This window comes from Mus pahari, chromosome 1 (assembly GCF_900095145.1).
Source record: "Mus pahari chromosome 1, PAHARI_EIJ_v1.1, whole genome shotgun sequence".
NCBI lineage: Eukaryota > Metazoa > Chordata > Mammalia > Rodentia > Muridae > Mus > Mus pahari.
Genome location: NC_034590.1, coordinates 92153723 through 92175723, shown reverse-complemented (window position 1 = coordinate 92175723; position 22001 = coordinate 92153723). Strand labels below are relative to the sequence as shown.

General features: G+C 45.1%; 1 protein-coding gene across 2 annotated transcripts in view; it reads right to left on the bottom strand.

Moving 5' to 3' along the window:
• Prkcb (protein kinase C beta) overlaps positions 1-22001 on the bottom strand; it is a 339591-nt gene that overhangs the window by 60475 nt on the left and 257115 nt on the right. For both annotated transcript variants that reach the window (XM_021195974.2, XM_021195965.2), the window contains exon 10: positions 3925-4098. In XM_021195974.2, coding sequence (XP_021051633.1) covers positions 3925-4098 — 174 coding nt within the window. The remainder of the gene's footprint in view (positions 1-3924; positions 4099-22001) is intronic.

The following is a 22001-nucleotide window of genomic DNA, read 5'->3' as shown; positions in this document are numbered from 1 at the left end:
AGGACAGCCAGGGCTACACAGAGAAACCCTGTCTCAAAAAAACCAAAAATAAAAATACAGTATAAGGATACTTATGACAGAGTTTTGTTTTTCTAAACAACTTTTAAAATAATGAGCTTTGGGGCCAGACAATGGTGGAACATGCCTTTAGTCCCAGCACTCTAGAGACAGAGACAGGTGGATACCTGTGAGTTTAAGGCAAGCCTGGTCTACAGAGAGCTAGTTCCAGGACAATCAGAGCTACACAAAGAAACTCTGTTTCAAAAAACCAAAACTAAGCCAAAACAAAACAAAACAAAACAAAAGCTTTGTGTCATTTCAAGAATAGCAGAAACTATCAAGGATATTGTTGGATGAATTTTACTTTCCTATGTTTTGACCACTTTATAGATTTAAAAAAAATCTATCAAGGACCTTATATTTTCAAACTTCTGCATTTCCAGTGCACGCACGCGTGCGTGCGCGCGCGCGCGCACACACACACACACACACACACACACACACACACACACACACACCTATCAAGTTTACAGTATGCTATAATAGTTTTGTTGTTCCTTTAAAGAGAACTGATTCATAAAGGAATTCTGGGTCACAGAATACAACATGACAATCCGCTCAGGCTAAGCTGGCCCTCTGGCTGCTCCTTAGACACAGGGAGCGCGTTCCTGCCTAGGGCCTTCACACGGACTCTTCCTGCTCCCTGCCACTGCTTTGCCCCAGATAGCCTTGCCTGCTCTGTCTCTGCTCAAATGTCAACCTTACCACAAAGGCTTTCCTTGATGATCCCATCAAAACAAGTCATCTCACAATACCAGTCTACCTGCTGCCAGCCCCTCTGCTTTTGTTGCTGTGCCCATTTTCCTGTCTCCCTAGTAGAGTGGGAATCCCAAGTGAACAGGGCACTTGATCTCTTGTTCCCTGTGCATCACACATACTGACACTACAGGGTCTTTTGATCTCCACCGATGCCCCCTCCCAACTCTTAGCTTACATACACATATACAAACACCCATGCACACATGCACAAAGTTTTAAAAGTCAGGCTGAAGTCATGATTAAAAGTCATTAAAAGTCATGATGGCACATGCTTTTAATCTCAGTGCTCAGGAGGTAGAGGCGGAAGGATATCTTTAAGTTGAGTTCAACCTGGTCTGCATAGGCAGTTCCAGGACAGATAAGACTACGTAGAAGACCCTGTCTCAAGAAAAATGAAAAATGAAAAATCATAAATCTTTCGTAATGAGAAAATGCATAAGTTGTGTTTTATGCAGTGAGATGATGCCTAGAGTACAGGTGAGGTGTCTGTGTGTCCATCTGAACACGGGCAAGATGGCTGGGTGTCTGCTCCCCTCTCAAACGGCCTCACCAGGCCTTTTCTCTTAGAGGAAGTGCATTTCTCCAAGCCTCCCACCTGTCAACCAACCCGCAACACAAAAACACAGCCCCTGGACATGGACTAACCACTCCATGTTACTGTTAACCAGTGAGGAAAAGTGTCTGTTGTACCTCTCTACTTTCTGGAGTAGGAAACTGTCTGGAAAGAGTCACAGACCCTCTCCCCATGCAGGACAAGAGTCCACTAACTCTCGAGGTTCTTAGTGTCCCTGGCATGTGACGACTCCTGGAGGAAAACCCAGTGCTTGTTACTCCTGCCACGTGAATGCCGCTCCTGGAATCCATCGTGCCAGGAAACTGAAGCACAGACGGAGAGGCCACTTGCCATCAAAGGAATAACCTCAAATCCACTCCACATGGCTATTCTCAAAACAGTTCATTACTGATAAACATGCTATCCTTTAGTGAATATTAGTCATAAACGGCTCATTCTTCTCCATTTCGACACACACAACTGAAATTGCAAACTGCTGATCCAAGTTCGCCACTGGCCTGTTTACCAGACAGTCAGGAGCTGCTGCTCTTGAGTGAGTTTGGGAACCAGCCATGGAAAGGAGGAAGGGGGAGTCTCAAGGGTTACATCCTAACTGTTAACATGTGGACCCCTTCTGAACTGAATTCCCCAGGTAATGTTAAAGATACTTGGCTTCCTTTGTTACTGGCCTTTGCCTGTGCCCATTCGATATAAACTGTCATTTACTTACAGTTTTCTTTACAGCCACTCTCCTTCCCTGAAAAGATTTACTTTAAAAGCCAAGCTTTGGTCCCCTCAGAGCACAACTGTTAACCAATTCACTATCCAGAAGCATAAACAAAGGGAAGAAATGGAGTATCGATTCTGTCCTTTTCTGTATGAGCCAGCTCATCGGGAAACAAGCAAGGAAAATGCTTTGTAAAAAGCATCCCAGCTGGCAAATGCAAAACAGATATTCCCATCTTAAATCTCCAGTGAGCTAATGGACTTAGTGCTGAGAGCATCAGTCTGGGCCAGCATCACCAAGATCCTTACACATTTCCTGAAAGATTACACCCGGAACCTAGGGGCGCCTGCCATCTTGCTAAAGGATAGATGCTGAGTCTGACCAAGCCTCTAGACCTACCTGCCAATTTCCAGAAAATACAAGGAAGAGAGAAGCTGGCAGAGATGTTGTGAGAGTGTGGTAAGCAAAGCCCAGGCTGAAAACACTACAGATCAAACAGCCCAGAATGCCCAGCAGATCCAAGAACAGATAAAAGAAGGTGACGAAATGGCTTTGATGCAGACTACAACAGCATCCAATCCATCTAATGTAGAGGGTGAGATGTAAAGTCCGTGTGCAGGTTGAAAGGCAAAGGGTCTAGAAGGACCCTACAGAGTTTATCCCTGGAAGCCATTGGCCATTGGCCTTAGAACTATGTCTTCAGGGATGAACTCTTTTTTTTTTTTTAAGAATTAAAACATATTTTATTTATTTATTATCTGTCTATTTATCTATTTTGTGAGTGTACGTGAGTGTATGTGTGTGGTATGTGCATGTATCTGTGTGTGTATCATATGGTGTGTATATATAGGTACAGTAGTGTGTGTGTGTGTGTATGGTGTGGTATGTATGTGCATGTAGGTATGGGGTGTATGTGTGTGTGTGTGTGTGTGTGTGTGTGTATGTAGGTACGGTGTTGTATGTGTGTGTATGGTGTGGTGTGTGCATGTAGGTATGGTGTGTGTGTGTGTGTGTGTGTGTGTGTGTGTGTGGGCACATGATAATGCATATATGGCTTTAGGAGGACATCTTGTGGGAATCTGTATTCTCCTTCACTGCTTGAGCCCTAGGCACTGAACTCAGGCTGTCAGTCTTGGACCAAGCTCCTTTATCTGCTGAGACTCCTTTACGGTTCCTGGGGTTGCATGATAATAGGAATGAACCTTTCCTTAATTTGCACTTGTGCTTGGGCTCTTCTCCTGGGAATGGAGGTCAACATCTGACAGGAACAGGGAATGGTCAGAAGGCACTGAAGTGACATCTTAATTCTTGCTAGAGCAGCAGCAGCAGAGAGTGCATGACTGTTCCCTCTCATCCTGGTGGTCACGTGCTGAAACCAGTAGCCCTTCCCTACAACCCTTTGCCCAGCCTCAGAAGCTCTCTCATTGCAGCGCTCTCAAGAAATCCTCCTCTGGAAAGGCCCCTAGCAAAGGCCTCAGGCAACCTGCAGAGATGCATGCATTCTCCTCCAAAGGGCTAGGAGGGCTGACTGTTCCTATCCGGACTATAAGACTTGCCGAGACCCTGTCCCTAAGTCACCCCTTAATGCTTGAAAAGACTTGGATTGTCTGAGTATAAAAACGATTTGCCTGAGTTGGGATAGCATCTGTCCCAGGGGACTGTGTTCAGTGGCAACATTGGGAATTGTCAGCTGACTTCTGTGGGCCCAGCATCTTTTAGTTTCCACAAGGCAGACAGCCCAGGTGTCTCCTTAGGATGGCTACTGTTACTGGCCCAAACCTGTGGCAATCCTGGAAGTGGCTACCCAGAGCCCTGGACCCGTTACCATGGTCTGGAAGCAGGAATGGAGCTGAGTCAGGAACGGAGGCTTCCCAGGCAGGGCCAGCACCCGCTTCTCCACCATGGTGCACTCCACATCATCATCTTGGATCACCACATCCTTCTTCAGGATCTTCACGGCATAGAGCTCATCTGTACCCTTCCGCTCAGAGAGCATGACCTGGGAAAGACAGTGAGCGCATCAGCTCAGTTAGAAGAGGTTTAGAGGACAGCCCTGGGTAGTCCGTGCAAACCACTCCCAGCTTTGGACAGACATGCTGTGTTAACCCAGAGACAATGAGTAACACTTTGCAACCACCTTACACTTTGAATAGTTAAGTCTTATCAATAGAAGACATACCTAGGAAAGATGAGGCTGTGTTGAACTCTTTGGCACATCCATCGATAGCAACGGCAGCTGGCATGGCTAGAATGATGATCACCCCCCATGGAATCACATTTCACTGTCTTAACTTGAAATCTTCCCAAGGATCAGATGTGTGGTTGATAATCAGTGAAGACTAACAGCACAGGGATGGATGCATGCTTGGTAACACTGAGTTCGAGACACTCTCTCCTATATTGCTTCAATGTGTCCTGCTTGGTAAGAGCCTGCTGGGAATGCAGCAAGAATCAAGCAGCCATGCTCCCTGACCCTGAACTTCGGGAGGGAAAGTGAGCAGATAACTATAGGACTAGTCAACTCAGGGCTTTAACAGCCTCACCTGCTGTCTTGGGGCTTCTTCCTACAAGCTGTGGTCATAAGCTGTGGTCATTACGGTAGTACTATCTTTGCTCTTGACCCTGTCAGAAGAACTATGCCTTGCATGTGTTATTTTCAAGGAGGCTCTTAGGAAGCACAGGCCTGGGTCAGATTCCAAGGAGACCTAGCCTTTCTGGGAAAGCTTCCCTGAAGACAAAGAGATCTGATTGGCATATTTGCTAAAGATACTATGTTATCTGTTTTGTAAGCAACCCTCCTCAGCAAAGTATTTGTGAGTGCTTGTCAATGTATCAAGCAACTATTGGTCCTTCCTTTGTTATCTCTTATTTACTTTGCATAAGATTCTAGGAAGTAGACCCTGCCGTGAATCTTACAAGAAGGTGGGACCTAGAAGGGCATGTAAGCTTGCCCCCAAGTACAACCTGGAGCAAGGGCAGGATTTTAATTCAAGTTTACATGATTAAATAAAGTTCCTGTCATCATCATCATCATCATCATCATCATCATCTCATCATCATCATGTGTATTGTGTGCAGGTACTGGAGTGCCACGGCACACGTGTAGAGGTCACATGACTCTCAGGAGTGGGTTTTCCTTCTTCATGGTTTCCAGACATCAAGCTCACACTGTCAGTGTTGCATAGCTTTATCCATGGAGCCATCTCACCAGCCCAGAGTTCCTATCTTTAGAGATTAGGAGATTAAGACTAAAGTGCTCAGTCCTGACACACATGGACAAGACAATGCGGCAGAGACTTGGGGCCACCGTGGAGTAGGGAGGGGACACCCAGGCGCTTACAGGTGGGTCAGCATACCCACTCAGCTCCTGTCCTAACAAATCAGTCCAGCTGAACTAAGTCTCAGAAGCTTCTAGGGTCCCGCGTCCACACACTAAAGCTTTCAGGCAGACCTCAACAGCGTGCTTGAGCTCACCCAGACTCTTCTTCTACTGTCTTCTCTCTCCTCCCATTCACTGGTGGCCATGGGCACTTCAGACTCTGGGTCATGTAGGATGCTTTAGGAAGCAAGCCTCCAGCCAAGTTTCACTGCAGTGAGCCTTTTCTCTGCCTCTGCCTCCCACAGAGCTGCCCCTCTCCGTGGCTGTTACCTGTGTCCCATGGACTTGGCCCTCAGAATAGCTGCTGGCTTAAGTGGCAATCCAGCTACAGAGTCAGGATGTGTCTTTGGTGCACCCTCTACCCTCTCCATCTGCTCTCTTCGTGGTATCCAAGTTCCTTAGCCTTTGCCAAGGCAGGGACAATGACCAAAGGGAACCAATGTCCCGAGGCAGAGAATGAGAAGAAGGTGGGGTTTTCTGCTCTCTGATTGCAAAGAAAGCTGGAGAGGAGAACACAGGGAACAGCAAGGTGATCCTGATTGGCTGCAAGGGAGCAGAGGGACCAGAGAAGGCAGGAGAGCCTGCTAGAAGAGAGGCTAAAATGTCCCATCACACCCAGACCTCCATTTACAGTCCAGGGCCCCCCATCTCTCCTAAGTAGAGAAACCAGAAGCGACAGCATCCAGGACTAGGGGACAATGACACAACCTAGCCACCTCTCCTGTGCTCATGTCCCTTTCCCATATTTTTTTTCCTTAATACTTAAACTGACACTTGCTAACCGTTTTTAAGAATCTAGTCACTGCCGGTCACATCTCAGACACTGAGTTAATGCTTCCACAGGAGACAAAGACAGCGAAAGTAAAAATGCAAATCGTTAGCCATAGAACTAGTGGCCATGGCCACATCCCCTCCCCCCACCGTGTTCCTGACATGGAAATAAATCTCTTATTAATTGCTTCCAGAAACTTTAATACCAGTGCGGAGGGAGGGTGTGGGTTGTTTGCCCAGCTGTCCCTGCGTCTCCAGGGTGAGGATTCCACCCAGCTTGGAAGGATGTGTTGAAGTAACGTTCTTATCAAATTCCGAGCCACATCTGTTACCCAAGAATCTTCAGGGAGAGATGTGATAAATAGCAGAACTCCAGCGACAGCAAATAAAATAGAGAAAAGCAGCCCCAGGACTCCCTGGTGGTAAGGAAGCTTGCTTGGTGAACTTTGCTGCCGGAACCCAGTGGCGAGGTGTGCCCAGCGTCTTGGCCTCTGGCCATAGAGTAGGTAGTGCTCAGCAATGGTGAGTGTGTGGTTGGGAGAGTTAGAATGCCTGGTATATATCCAAGGTAGGCCATAAAGTAACTGTGTGACATTAGGACATTCAGGCTTTTCTGAGCCTCGATTTCCTAATCTGTCAAATGGGTGTGCCAAAAATGCTTCAGCTGGTGTCTGGAGAACCTACTCAGACAGGGCATATAAAATGCAATTTATCTAGCACTGATGACCACTTAACAGTCTGACACATACAAGGACAAAAAATGAGGTGGCTTCAAACAACAGAAACATAGCCTTTCTGAGTTCTGGAGGCCAGAAGTCCAAAGTCAAGATGCTGGCAGGGTCAGCTGCTATTGAAAACTAAGAAAGAATCCATTCTGTGTCTCTCTCCCAGATTCTGGCAGCTGCCAGCTAGCCTTAGCACTCTTGGCTTGTAGATACACAGATCTCTCCAACTTCCACCCGTTTCTTCACAGTGTGTCCCTCCCTGTTGTCCTGTGTCTGTGTCCCAATGTTCTTACAAGGACACATTACATTAGCGCCCACTCTAATCCAGAGTGACCTCATCTTAACTCAATGCCATCCACAGAAATCTTATGTCTGAGGAAGGTCACCTCCACACAGACCAGGGTTAGAATTTGAGGTTGCCTTTTGGTTTTTGGTATTTGTTGTCATTGTTTTTAGGATGGTGAGAGGGAGGACAGTGGGTAGAATTTTAAAAGTCTGTCATGTTTTCTGAGAAAAGCAAGGGGGATAGCTAGCCCTTGAACCAGGCTCCTGTGGTTACTTTTTACCAGCTCTGCTCCCGGTCCTCTTACCCCTCAGCTCCCCGCTCACCTGACACTCCACACAGCCAAATGATGTCTGGAAAGCTCAGGTCGGCTCACACACAGAGATCACAATTTCAGTTAGATTTATAGGCTACTGTGCTCTAGATACCCATCTCTAGGGATCTGCCTGTGTCCGCCCATCTTCACTCCCCAATGCTGAGACTGAAGATGCATGCTGCTATGCCTGGCTTTTAAGTGGGTTCTGGGGACTAGAACTCTGGTCCTCAGGCTTGTGTGGCAGGCACCACTTTACCCACGGAGCTGTCTCCCCATTCCCCTCGTGGTGCTTTTCACAGCAGGCTCTGAACTGATTGTCTGCTGAATCTTTTCTCTCTGTGAGGACAGACAGTTTGCTGTCGCTCAGACTTCTAACACCCAGCACACAGCCAACAGTGAACCAATATTTGTTCACTAATTGAGGTAACAGATCTGAGCGAGGAAAAGCAGCTACAACGCCCTAGATCTAGGTCACCTGCTCAGGGCTTCAAGTGCTCAGAACTTGGGAATTGCTTAAAGTGTGTAGATGACTTCACTCAACCCATATTTCCCGAAGAACTTGAGAGACTATTCAAGATTATATAACATAAGCAAGTGAATTGTATGGCCCATAAACATACCTCAACACAGATGGTTATAAATGATTATACACTACGTAGCCAACACCTATGTCTGTGTGTTTCCATAAGTGTGTGTATATAGTATCTATTTTCAATACATTATTTTGCCTTCCTTTTCTTCTCTCTCTCCCTTATTCTCCTTTTCACATTTCTTCTCTCTCCTCCTCCCTCCCTCTCTCCTCATCTCTCTTTCCTAGAAGCCAATACTTCCAGCAATAACACAAAATGTAATAACATTGATATTGTCTATAGAGAAACAGATTTGGTTTTCAAGCAGAAAAGCATGTTCTTTCCGGAGCTTGGGTCTGAGGACAATTCCTTCCTTGCCCAGAGCTTAGTACATGCAGAGGTATAGTGAATGGTGTCCTTGCCATCACCCCACAGCGGGTCAGAGGCACAAGAACAACGCATACAGCAGCATCAGAGGTTGAGAGCTAGCAGTGCTGACTGTCTCATGTCAACTTGACATAATCCAGGGTTATCCGAGGGAAGTGGGACCTCAACTTTAAAAATTCCCTCATGAAATCAGCCCACAGGCAAGCCTGTAGAGCATTGCCTTTATTGATGATTGATATGGGAGGGCTGCCCCCATCGTTGGTGGAGTTACCCTTGGGGTGGTAGTCTTGAGTGATATAAGAGAGCAGGCTGAGCAAGCTGTGGAGAGTAAGCCGGTCAGCAGCATTCCTCCCTGGTCTCTGTATCCGTTTCTGCCTCCAGGTTTCTGCTTTTGAGTTTCGCTCCTGACTCTCCTCAGTGATAGAGTGTGACCTGTAAGCCAAAATAAACCCTTTCCTCCTCAAGTTGCTATTAGAACCTCTAAGACACTACCAAGCAGAGATGGAGAAAAGTTTCAACCTGATGACTTTTGCTGATACATAAGCATCTAAAATGAACAACAACAAAAAAAGATGCTGGGAGTCAGGGTCCCCAAATTCTATTGAGCACAAAGGGTATCAGTAAAGTGTCTGAGCAGCAGCAGTCCGAGATGAGTCAAGAGTCAGGTGGAAGCTCCTATGCCTATGGTGTACACCCCACAGGGTCCTGTGCCTGTGTTGGAGACCCTACAGGGTCCTGTGCCTATGGTGTACACCCCACAGGGTCCTGTGCCTGTGTTGGAGACCCCACAGGGTCCTGTGCCTACGGTGTAGACCCCACAGAGAAGTTATGAGGCTTGTGCCCCACAACCCCTATCATAAATCCACTAAGTGACAGACTTGTGGCAAGGTTAGGAGCAAGAATAGGACATCATCTTAGGACTGTTCTCTGGACTGCTCTCTTATGTCCACAGAACACTCTGGAGAGGAGCACCTGGATGCTGAGAGGCTAGTGTGAAAATCGGGACTGCCTTCTCCTTTGATTGAGCCTGACACAGAACCAAGGGACCAAATCTTGGGAGCTTGTGAAAGTATTTTAATGTTTTCAAAGAGGAGAAACTCTGAGGTGTGGGGTTGAGGCAAATATTCTAATATGCAATGTTAATGTATTTGTCTTTATACCAATGCAATCATAAGATTCAAATTTTAACTCTTTTGGAAAGAGGAAGAATATGCTTATGCCACTTATGAAGCTCTGGTAGCCGTTTTGGAAATGCTATTTCAGAATGAGGAGTGCTGCCACTGCAACCCTGCTATTCAGCCTTTGCACCGCTTGCTTGCAAGAGCTACTGAGTCTTCACACTGTACATCAGAATTCTCTGCAGGGCTTTTTGGAGCTGACAGTTGGGCCACATTCCAGACCAATTAAATCATATCCTTCTAAATATTTGGGTGCTTCCTGTGAGAGGCATGTGGCAGGGGAGATGACAAGGAGGTGAGCTGGCTAAGTCCATCAGGATGTGGATAAAGGTCAGGATCTTAAATGGGGGTCAAACACTGTCCAGTTGCTCTCCCAAGGACACTCAGTCACTCAGGGACAGAATTTTGAGAAAAATCTAGATGCACCCTGGTTCCAGGATGAAGGCTAACTTCAGCATCCTTGCCTTTGCAACATTGTAGGCATCTTAATGATCTCTGTAACAAAAGAATTGAATTATGGGGCTAGTGGAATTTGAGGATCCAGAAGTTTCTATCTAACAAGAACTGAAAAAAAAATCACACAGATACAAGTTTAAAGTCCCAAGTTGCATATTCAAATTCTGTCTTTGATAAGTGTTTTTCTCTGTATTGTTGGGAAAGTTGGTTCAATTTCTTTGTCTCTGTTTCCTCATCTAATAGAGAAGCGTAATGATATATTTTTTTCCTGGCAAGGGCATACTGAGACCAAATGACATAACACAAGTAAAGACCTATACTTTACACCAAGCAAGCCATGGTTATTAAAGCAAAGAAACAGTTACAGAGAACAAAAAGAGAGTTCAGATTCCTTTCCTGTATATAAAGGATTCTTTCCCACATTCTCCGTATATGTGAGAAAGGCAGAACATGAATTGAAAAGGTAGAATGACTATTGTTGTAAATATGCTCCAGGAGATCTTGCACAAGGCCCGGTATAAAAGGCACGGCCACTAAGAAAAACCTATATCCTCTCTAAGGAATCGTAAAAGGGTCTTCTAGAGGAATGTGCACACTTAGTCAGTAGTCAACAGAGCTTTCCTGTGGAATTAGTCCACAAATCATCTACTAATGTCTAAAATTCCAGTGGAGAGCAAGACTATAACCCTCAATATCCGGGTCTATCAAATGCATGCTGTCAGCCACGTAGACTTATCAAAATCCTCCTTTAGACTGGATCTTCAGACTAGTGACAAAGAGAGGGGCTTAAACAACCTCATCCTTTGTGGTGGTCAGCTTTGTCAATGTGACATAAAAAAGAATCACCTGGTTAAATGATATGGTAAGACACAGTTCAGAGTGGGCGGCACCATTCCCTATGCAGGAGTACCTGAACTGTCTAAGAGTAGGGAAATTCAGCTGGGCTCAAGCAAGCAAGTTACCAAGCAAGCACACATGCATGCATGCATGCATTGTTCCTCTCTTTTTCAGACTGTGGGTGTTATGTGAGCAACTTTCTCAAGTTCTCACTGCTGACTTTCCTGCAGTGATAGATGGTAACTTGGAATCGTAAGCTAAAATAAGCCTCTTCTCCCCTGAATTGCTTTTTGTTAATCTATTTTATCACAGCAACAGAAATAAAACTAGAACACCCTTTATAACCAAAGACTTGGGGTAGAAGAAAAAAGTATGGCAACTGGGATTCTTTTTCATCATGTTATCTGTGGGGACACTGACAGAAACCAAAGACTCACAGAGCCATGGTGATGGTTCAGTGATGTGCAGTTTGTGAAGAGTGTCACAGAGAGTACAAATTCAGGGTGACGCTGACTTTATCATACTTATGAATTCTTAATTTATGAGGCCTGCCCATTCTCGGCTTCACTCAGTGTGAGGACGTCTGAGATGGTCTACACTACCTTGAGGTCCTCCAATTCTGATCCATCAAGGCATATTCCTTTGGCTTGAGATACGGATTGAATTTTCTAAGTGTATGTGTCCCCTTATGTGTTCAACTTATATCTGATATGGTGACTGCACCAGTTTAATATGAAGTCATGTGGCTCAAGGATCTTAGTTAGGAAGGAAGGAAGGAAGTTAGCAGTCTAGAAATGATTCCGGCCCTTTAATAGATTGTTTGGAGAAGGTAACCAAACCGGCTTGGCTTACTAAAGCGTATCTCAAAGAAAAACTGGAAAGTGGAATAGTGAGGAAATGCTGTGCACTGGAAGTAGGTGCAGACCTGGGTGGGACTGAATTATTTCTCCCATGCAGTTTTCAAGTCTGCTCAACAAAGAGCTGATAGTCGCCGTGCATGGTAAGGTGGGGAACATAGACCAGCCATTCTGTGATTCTTATGCAAGGCTTCTGCAGATGAACAAAGCCTCTTAGCCGGGCATGGCGGGGAGCACCTGTAATCCCAGTACTCGGGATGCTGAAGCAAGACAAGTCCCACAAATTAAAGGTCAGCCTGGGCCACAAAATGAAACCCTGCCTCGAAGCAGATAAAATTTCTTTATAAAATAAAAATAAATATAAATCTCTTTAATAAAGCATGGTTCTGTGACAGAAATGAGCTGGTTTTCATGCCAGAGGTCAGGGTAGCAGGTGTACGCAGAATTCAACATTTTTATTTCTTTATTACTTTTATTGAGCGTGCAATATTTGTGTGTGTGCAGATACACATGAACATGTAAGTGGAGGCTAGAGGACTGTCTGGGGAGTTAATTCTCAGGAACTGTCCATTTTCTTCAGTTGGTTTGAGAAGAACACATGTCCATCCTTATTTGTCAGGCCTGCTTATATAAACGCCCATGTGAGGAAGCACGCAAGGGCTATGGCACACTGTGTGAGCTCATCTGGAGGCTACACAGTGACTGTCAGCATCACCACAGTGTCATCTCTGCAGAAAGTTCAGCTGCATGTTTTCTATGAGGCGCTTGCTTTCTACATTTTTTTTTTACTTTACTTTATTTTGCTTTATTTTTAAGACACAGTCTCTCTCTCTAGTCCTGGCCAGCCCCAAACTTTTGATCCTTCTGCCTCAGTCTCCAGAATGCTGGAACTTTAGACAAGGTCTCACGATGCAGCCCTTGCTGGTCTGAAACTCAATGTGTGATCAAGATGACCTTAAGATAAATCATAGGGATCTGCTTGCCTTTGCCTCCTGAATGCTGGAATTAAAGGGCATACTGGCACCTTTTTGGTTTTTGAGACAGGATCTCTTACTGGTCTAGCTCACCAGGGATCCACCTGTCCCTACTTCCCATCTCTCAGATTACAAGTGTACTTCCCCACACCCAGATTTTTGCCTGATTGCTAGACATGGAACTCACATATTTGAGTTTACAAGGCAAGCACTTTTAGCAACTGTTATCTGTGCAGCCTCTAAACCTTTTTAAACGATGCTGTGATGTCACGCTTAGGTTTAATCTAGTTGAATTTTTATCCTCTAAACAGACAAAGCTAGAAAATATGAAGGGAAGTTTAGAACCGAGGTCCTTGCTGCCTGGTCATATCTGGCTCCTGCAAATTCATTAAACAAAGGCCACTATAGAATAGGAGAGACGGCTTCCACTGGCGGTAAGAAAAAGGTAGAGAATGAACATGGAGACTTAAACCCGAGACTGTTGCCTGTGTTCCTCATGAGGATGCTTGATTGGCTTAACTGAATTACAGTAGAAATATATAGAAGTATTATCTCTACCCTCGAGGCTACATCACCTCTCATTACTGGCATTATTAGGAATGCACGGGTCGGTAATAGTTACTGAAGGTTTCTTTTGAGCTAAAAATAAATGTTAGTTAACTTGGAAGACCTTACGCTAAGGGAAACAAGGGAGACACAGAAGGACAAAAACTATAGGCTCTTATTCGGGGAGTCTAAACATGCTCAAACTGCAAAGGGGCTGAGAGAGATTCGCTGGCAAACGAGGGGGGTGGGGGATGGGCCCTGGGGGGATGGGGAGACGCTTAAAGCTTCAGTTATAATGTTAGAGAGATTTCACGTATGCCACATACAAAGACCTGGAATATGTTCTTGAAATTTGCTAAGAGAAGCCTTAAGAGTTCTTGTAAGAAAGAAAGAAAAAGGAAGAAGGAAACAGAAAGGACCGCAAGCAGAGATGACTAATAAATAAATAAATACACTTTGCAACATGTCTGATTTAGTTATTTCTTTGAGTTGTATGTTAAGCCTGACAAAAGCTAGATGGTTAAAATAGAAGCAGGTTTAATTTGACTGTTTTGTAGATGGTTCTCAGGAAAACAAGCCAGTAATTGATGCCTTTTACCAAAAGACAATGAGACAAAACCCTTAAGGGTCTGTCATTCATTTAAACAATTAGGTGGCACAAAGAAAGCCTGTTTCTTTATAATCAGATCTGCCTTGTGAGCATAAGACTGGCTGTGTTGTTGACACGACAGACCACTGCTGCTGGAGCCTGCAGCTTCTCTGGGGCAGGAGTGGATCAAATGCTGGGAGCGCCACTGGGCTTCACTCTACTCCCTCTGCTGCATGACTGCAAGTCTCTCACTGATGGAGCCTCTATCTCTGCATCTCTAAACTGGAGATAATGATAACCCTACCTCATTAGACCAGGCTGCAAATTAAATGAGCAACACCAGAAACACTCACATGCACTCCCAGGGCTCAGAAGTAGAGGACAGATTTCTGCAGCAGGGTTTTGTGTGGTGAGTCACAATGCACAGTACAACACTCGAGGAGACGGATGAGGTGAAGCAAGCCACACCTCCTCTAACTCTATGTATTATCCTCATTTGTATATCCCAAGTATCTCCTCTGGGTATTAGATGGTTGTAGACCTCTGGTTTCTGCTATCATGATTTTTGTAGAAAAAGTTAAGGATGTGTTGTGAGATTAGAACATCGCTCTGAATCTCTGATGTGGTATGAAGAGATGCATGTATGGCAGGACAGAAACTATGGAAGCTCCAAAGTTGGACTTGAGAGTCCAATTTTCTTATTTCTCACACCCCCTTGTGGTGTTAAGCATCAAACCCGTCATGCTAGGCATGCCGTGCATCTGCCAACTACAGAGCTACATTCCTAGCCCTTGAGTTTTGTGAGACAGAATCCCATTATGTAGCTCAAGTTGGCTTTGAACTTGTGATCTCTTGAGATCTGGCTTTTCAGACATGTACCAACATGCCTAGATCATTAAACCCTGTGCAGAGTTTTTGATCATGAACCCCAGGGCCCTTCAGTAAGATAGCCTGATTTAATACTGTGGTATTTTCCCTTAAAGAATAAGGCAGTGTTTAAAAGAACATATAGGCCAAAAGGAAAGTCTTCCTTTGATCTGTGGACCAGAAAGGTCAGTCATTCCTACTTTCTTGTTAGAGCCCTTGTCCACACCAAATACACCCGTTCTCAGAAAGCATGTCCTCATCATTCTGCCTGTATGGCTGTCTCCTTGGGCACAGGAAAAGAGATCATTAGATTCTCTTTTCTGGCATTTTAGAAATCCAGAATAGTCTAGATTTGGGTTTCAACCTAGAAAAGTCTGAAAGAGGCAGTACTGGTGCACAGTCATGAAGGAGGAGGGTAGTGGGCAGAGAGTGACGGCTGAGTCCCCCAGGCAGAGACAGAGTTGCTGGGCTCTTGTCAAGAACCCATCTTGCCCTGCCTTTGGGCATTTCAGGATGCACAGCTGTGGAACACACCTCCCCTTTCCCCCATTTCCTTTACTCTCCTCCCCCAACTATCTATCTGCAACAGATGAAGCATTATAAACTTGAAGTTCCTGATAATTTTCCTCAATGTAATTAATTTTGTTGAGAGAGAAAAAAAAAAAAAAAAAAGGACCTTATTCTGTGTTGCAATTCACTATCTTCAGAGGACTGAAGCATCAAGTCACTCTGTCAAGGGGAGACCTGGGAAATCGGGGAAAAGTGATTTAGAAAGATGAGCCTGCAAGAATCGCACTGCAGTCAGAATTGCATATGGAAGCTTGGGAGCTGAGGGAAAAGACACCATAATTGGGACAGAACGACAGAGTCACAGAGTCGGCAGGAAGCCAACATCAGACAGCAAAGGTTCCCTGGAAGAGGATTAGGGGGACAGGTAGCAGCGAGTCTCAGCTCTCTGTGAGCCATATGATAAAGCACTTTAACATATGGTAGAGGAAGATAGCAAAGAGGGGGAAGAAAGGGGAGTGCTTTTGTCTGCAGAGTTATATAAGCACGTCTAATGTACATACGCATGTGTGTGTGTGGATACATGCCACTAATGAGATTAAAATTAGGCTCGACTCCCACAGCTGGGGCTCAAAGACTTTAGGAGAGAAGGTCTTTATTATTGCTAGGAACGAATGCCCCTTTAATCTCCTCAGGACACTTCCTCCTGTCAGAATTCAGAGCTGCACCTGCCACAAGATGCTGCCTCTGGACTGTTCTGTGTCCACAGAGCACTCTAGAGGAGTGCCTGGCTGTTGAGAGGCTAGTGTGAAAATCGGGACTTCCTTCTTTGATTGTGCCTTGCACAGGATCCATCTTGGGAGCTTGTGAAAGTATTTTAATGTTTTTAAAACCACAGGGGGAGAAACTCTGGGATGTGGAGTCGAGACAAATATTCTAGTATGCGATGTTAATGTATTTGTCTTTATACCAATGTAATCATAAGATTCAAGTGTTAGCTCTTTTCCATGGAAAGAGGAAGAATATGCATATGCCACTATGAACCCCTGGTAGCCATTTTGGAAATGCTATCTCAAAATGAGGAGTGCTGCAGCTGCCTGCAGTCCTGGTACTCAGGAGGCTGAGACAGGAGGATTCTAAATTTTAAGGTAGCCTGGAGTATACAGTTCCAGGGTAGCCTGGACTTCTTGGAGGGACTCTGTGCTGAGGAGGAAGAAGAGGAAGAGGAGGAGGAAGAAGGGAAGGAGGAGGAGGAAGGAAGGGGGAAGTTTAGGGAGATGTGTGTACCACAAAGCAGAGAAGAACACTGTTACAAGAAGCAGCTGGAATCATTAAACCAGATTGCAAGTCCTGATTCACCTCCTCCAAGCCACAAACAGCTTTCCAAGATCACATCTTGGCAAAGCCGCCCAGCCTTCTTTACTTATAATTCCCGCACAGATACAACAGAGTTGTCATAAGCAACTAACTTGCAGAAATGCATCACCAATTAATACCACATAAAGCATGGCAGTCCATAGCACAATCCTTCCATGGCAATTAATATCTATTCAATGAACGTGAGAGATGATAAGGGAGTGTGACTGGAATGGAGTTGGGAGGGGCAGGGTTGAGGTGGGAGAGGAGGGACAGAGGGGGGAGGGTCGGGGTAGAGGTGGGCGGGGCAAGTAGTGAAGACTGAACAAATGGGCGTCAAGACTGCAGAAGAATCAACTGAGCATAGCTGCTCCTGCCTCTGAGATCTGGAGGGTCTCGCCGTTCTGAAGTCTGTGCAGGAGAGCAAATTCTAAGATCTCAAAGTGATAAGAACACTACCACTGTCAGAATTACTACCATCGCTAGTAGAACATAAATCTATAAAGGCAAATGCTTGTGTCTGTTTGGTTCACAAACATTGCTGATATACCAAAAGAGTACCTGATATACAGTAGGTACTCAATAAACATCCATTCCTCACCCTTGTAACTGAATCATTAATTATGGATGTCAGTGGACACTTATAAAAGCAAACAATTATCTCCTTTGCATCAGCCCTCTGCTCTCAAAAGGATGAGAGGGTGGGTGTGGGGGTACATAATTTAAATCTCAGTACTCAGGAAGCAGAGGCAGAGGCAGAGGTAAAGGTAGAGACCATTAGATCTCTGTGAGTTCAAGACCAGCTTACTCTATATAATGATTTCCAGGACAGCCAGGGTTATGTGGAAAGACCCTGTCTCAAAAAAACAAACAAACAAACAAAAAACATAAAAAGCAGAGGGATGGGGCAGAGGTGGGCCTCTAAATCTGAGTGGTAGATCTGCAGAGTGATGGACAAACCGAGACAGGTATTTCCAAAGACTGCTAACTGGAGGAGCCTCTTTGTTTTGTTTTGTTTTGTTTTTTGTTCTTTTTTATTAGATATTTTCTTTATTTCCCTTTCAAAATTTATCCCCTTTCCTGGTTTCCCCTCCAAAAACCCCCTCACCCTCACCCTGCTCACCAACCCACCCGCTCCGGCTTCCTGGTACTGGCATTCCCCTATACTGGGGCATATAGGNTTCACAGGACCAAGGTCCTCTCCTCCCATTGATGACCAACGAGGCCATCCTCTGCTACATATGCAGCTGGAGCCATGGGTCCTGCCATGCGAGTATAAGACCTCTACCACAATTTTTTGAGCCAAATTTGAGGCAAGCTTTAATTAAATCCTAGCCAGGGGGATGGGCTCTGGCCAGATCCATTCCTAGGCTTCCAAAAAATGGCAACAAGTCTCCTTTTTGCAGAGGTTCAGAAAGGTACACCCATAAGGCTACATATTTCCTAAGAGGTCCACTCAGGGCCAAGCATATACCCCAACGTACTTCTTTCTGTCTGCGCACCTCCTGCCTACATCCAATCAGGAGCAAGCATACATCCTGATGTATTTCCTGCCTACATAACTCCCTCCTAAATATCAAGCATATCAGGTGCAGTTTGGGTCAACCAGACTTGTTTAGCAGAGTGAAAACATGTGGTTTGTTATCTTAAATAAACAAGAGCCTGCACTAGAAGTATCTGTCCTTGGGCAAGGGGCTTACAGGCAAGAGGCATTTCTGCTGTTTGGCTCTCTTAGGCATAGTAATTAAAACTTAAAACATAACTTTAGCTCTCACACTGGCCATTGTAGAAGAACAAAATTACCTCTCTCTGCTAGGCTCCCCTAGAACATATTAATATAAACGCACAACGGGTGTATCGAATTTGTCATTGCACCTACTGTGTGCTGCTCTGCTGTGAACACTGAGCTGCTGAAATCAGCACTGGCACCTTCCTTGGACAACATCAGCTAAATTCTGAGTGTTGGAAGGCACCATCCTGTAGTCTGGGGACATTCAGGCACTGGACCTCCTGGGCACTGTTCCAGGAAGGCCCAGCCATAGAGGAGGTTGGTGCTTTCTGCCTTGGGTGAACACCCAGCCACAGTACAGGGTGGAATTGTTTTTAGCAGCTGTGGATGAGATACCTGGCTGCCCAGTTTCCCAGCATCCGCTGCTTCTTTCAATTTCATAAGTGGCTGACTGCATCCTACTTGATTTATTCCTGGCTTTTGCTGGGCTCAGGGAAGGCAGCTAGAGCACCTGGCATGTCCTATGATTTGAACACAAGGAAATGTCACCAGGAAGAGGCGCTCCAATATTTGTGTTTGTGGGGTGTAAGAAACTTGGTGTTCTAAAGGGAAAAAGTCAGGAGGTCTTTTGGGACACTGTGAAAAATTCCAGCCAGAGCTGAGGAGCAGCCAGGATGCGTGAGACCACTTGCTAGCCACCAGAATTATTCTCCCAGACGCCCTTGCTTCGAGGCGTGGCCATGGGATGAAATCTCTCTGATAGGGTGTGGGTAGAAGTGAAGTGTGTCAGTTCCAGAACAAAGCAGCTTGAGCCTCCTCCTCCTGTTCCTCCCCCTCCACCCTCTGAATGTAGAGAATAGGCTGGAGGGACTAATGGAGCCATATAAGGCAGAAAGACTTCTATCCCTTAATTATCATATGGCGAGGGTGGGTAGGGCCAGGAACACCCATCCAGTACTATTCATGACTTAAAATTCACCTCTATTGTGTCTGAGCCAGTATACCTCTGGGAGTGTATTTGTTACAGCAGTTGAGTCCACATCCTGACTGCTGCACAAACTAAGTCAGGATGGGGGCACCCGAGGTTATCATTTTGTTCTTTGCTTGGTTAACTCATCCCTGTGGGCTAGCTCTAGTCACCTTCTCAAGAAGGCGACTTAATCTAGGAGTCAGCCTCCTGTAGGCTCCCACAGGGTACCGCAGCTGTACACACATCTGCTCCTTCAGTTTTTCTTGTAAACTAATGTTTACAGCCCCATAGTGCTTTAAAACACACATTATTTCAAAATGCACAGAACGATACACTTAAGAAATGTGTACTGCGTTGAGTGTAAATTTGACCTTCGAGGGTGGTGCCCTGGTTAAATGAGCTATATGATGAAGAGTTTAGACGAACATGCATGGAGGTCTATCACCGACCCCGAAATGCATTGAGGTGTTATCGAAGGGGGTACAGATGGACACACAGATATGCCATAAAGCAGAAAATCAGTTGCTAACTGCAGAATCTAGGGTGGCGGGTATTATGGGTACTCATTACAGTTCTTTCCAGAGACTAACGGAAGGGTACTTCATTTAAGTTTGCCCCCGATAAACCTCTATTATTTAAATTTCACTTAAATGAATGGATCTTTAAGCTATTTATATTTTTTCTATTAAAAATCATGCTGCAGTAAATACCATTTGACATAGATCTCTATGGTATCAGGTTTGAATGCTTTTTAAATGTTTGTGGTGTTGTGTGTACTTATGCACTTGTCCATGTACATGTGGTATGTATATGTGATGGTGTGGAGACCAAGGGCAACCTCAGGGGTCAGTCATCTCCTTTTGCCTTACGTCAGGGTCTCTCTATTGTTTGCCACTGTGTATGTCAAGCTAGCTGGTTTGTCAGCTTCACGCATCTCCTGCTTGTACCTCGAATCTCACAGCAAGAAAGCTGGGATTACAGACTCTTGCTGCACCCAACTGGACATAGGCTCTGGCATTCAAACTCAGCTCCCCATGTTTACACAGCAAGCCTTTAGCCACTGAGTCATCTCCCCAGATTGGGCTTCAATTTCTCTTTATATTTGTGAATCTACATTTATGATACAGTTCTCTTCTAACTTGAAACATAGACAGACAGACAGACAGACACACACACACACACACACACACACACACACACACACCACCCTTCCCATAGCCAAGAGTAAAACTTAAAAGAAAATGAAAACTTTTCTATCTAATTCTTTTCTCTCTCTCTCTCTCTCTCTCTCTCTCTCTCTCTCTCTGTGTATGTGTGTGTGTGTGTGTGTGTGTGTGTGTGTACACGTAAGCATAGGTCAAAGATTGATGTCTGGTGTCTTCCTCTATTGCCCTCCACCTTATTTTTTTAACCACTAAATCTGAATCTTTCCCATTTGACAGTCAAGCTGGCCATCCATCCCTAGGGATCTGTGTTTGTGTCTCTCTCGCTGACTCCCTGGTGCTGGAATTACAGGTTCAAGCCACACTGTGAACTCAGATCCTCACCCTTATATCACAAACACTTATCAACTGATCTATTTTCCCAGTCCCTTCAAAAACTTTAACTTTAAAAACAAATCTGAACACTATGTAACATTACCATAAGTACACATGAGTCTCAGGAGATATCAACATTAGCCCGAATACCTTTACAGATGTTTTTGGCTTGGCACTTTTGGATGACAGACATCAAATCTGTGGTGTAGAGTTATGTCTGCCTCAAACTGACCATGACACCTCCTCCCTGTTGGCTAGCTTCTACAGTGCCAGAAAGTGTTGTGGAAATCTTACCCACTGCTAGACACTGTTTGCTACCATACCACTTATCCTGGAGAGAGGTACCCCTTAGTGCAATAGTGGCATGGAAAATATGGAGGTAACCAACTGCTTTCTGGTTGGATTTGAGGCTATAGCTTCACCTGATCAAAAGCCCATGACTACAGAGATCATAGGCCCACATGGGGGAATATGCTGTTGTTGATTGGCTAAATGCTCACACTGTCAAACTGCCTTCTAAATATTTGTATTTATACCCACAGACATACATAGCTCTCAGATTTTATCAGAGGAGGTTTTTTTTTTTTTTTTTTTTTTTTTTTGCTGTAGGTACTGACTTATAACTGGCCTAAGTGCTGAGTCTAAGTAACTGAGTTCTCAGGTATTCAGGGGTCATTTATATCAACCTCCCCATGCAAAGCTCAGGGAATGTCACAGAAAATGTGTAAGAGCCATTTGATGTGGAAGACAACTGGGAAATGCTCATGTCTGGGCATGGCGTGGTTGTTGCATACATCAACCTACAGAAGCTGTGGTTACCTGCACAAGAGCAAGTCAATCACAATACCAGCAAGGATGGGGGATGGAGGAGCAGGGCCCCATCTCTAAAGAAGGAGCAACTGGTAGCTGGTGGCAGCTGGGGGGGGGGAGAGGATTCACTCCCCTTTGGGGATGTGGCCCCTGGTAGGTTGTTCCTGCCCCTGTGGATGGCCCTCCAAATGTGGGGAGCATTAACTGGAGGGAGGAGGTTATTACTAACAATAAAAAGGACATGAAGATGGGAAAGAG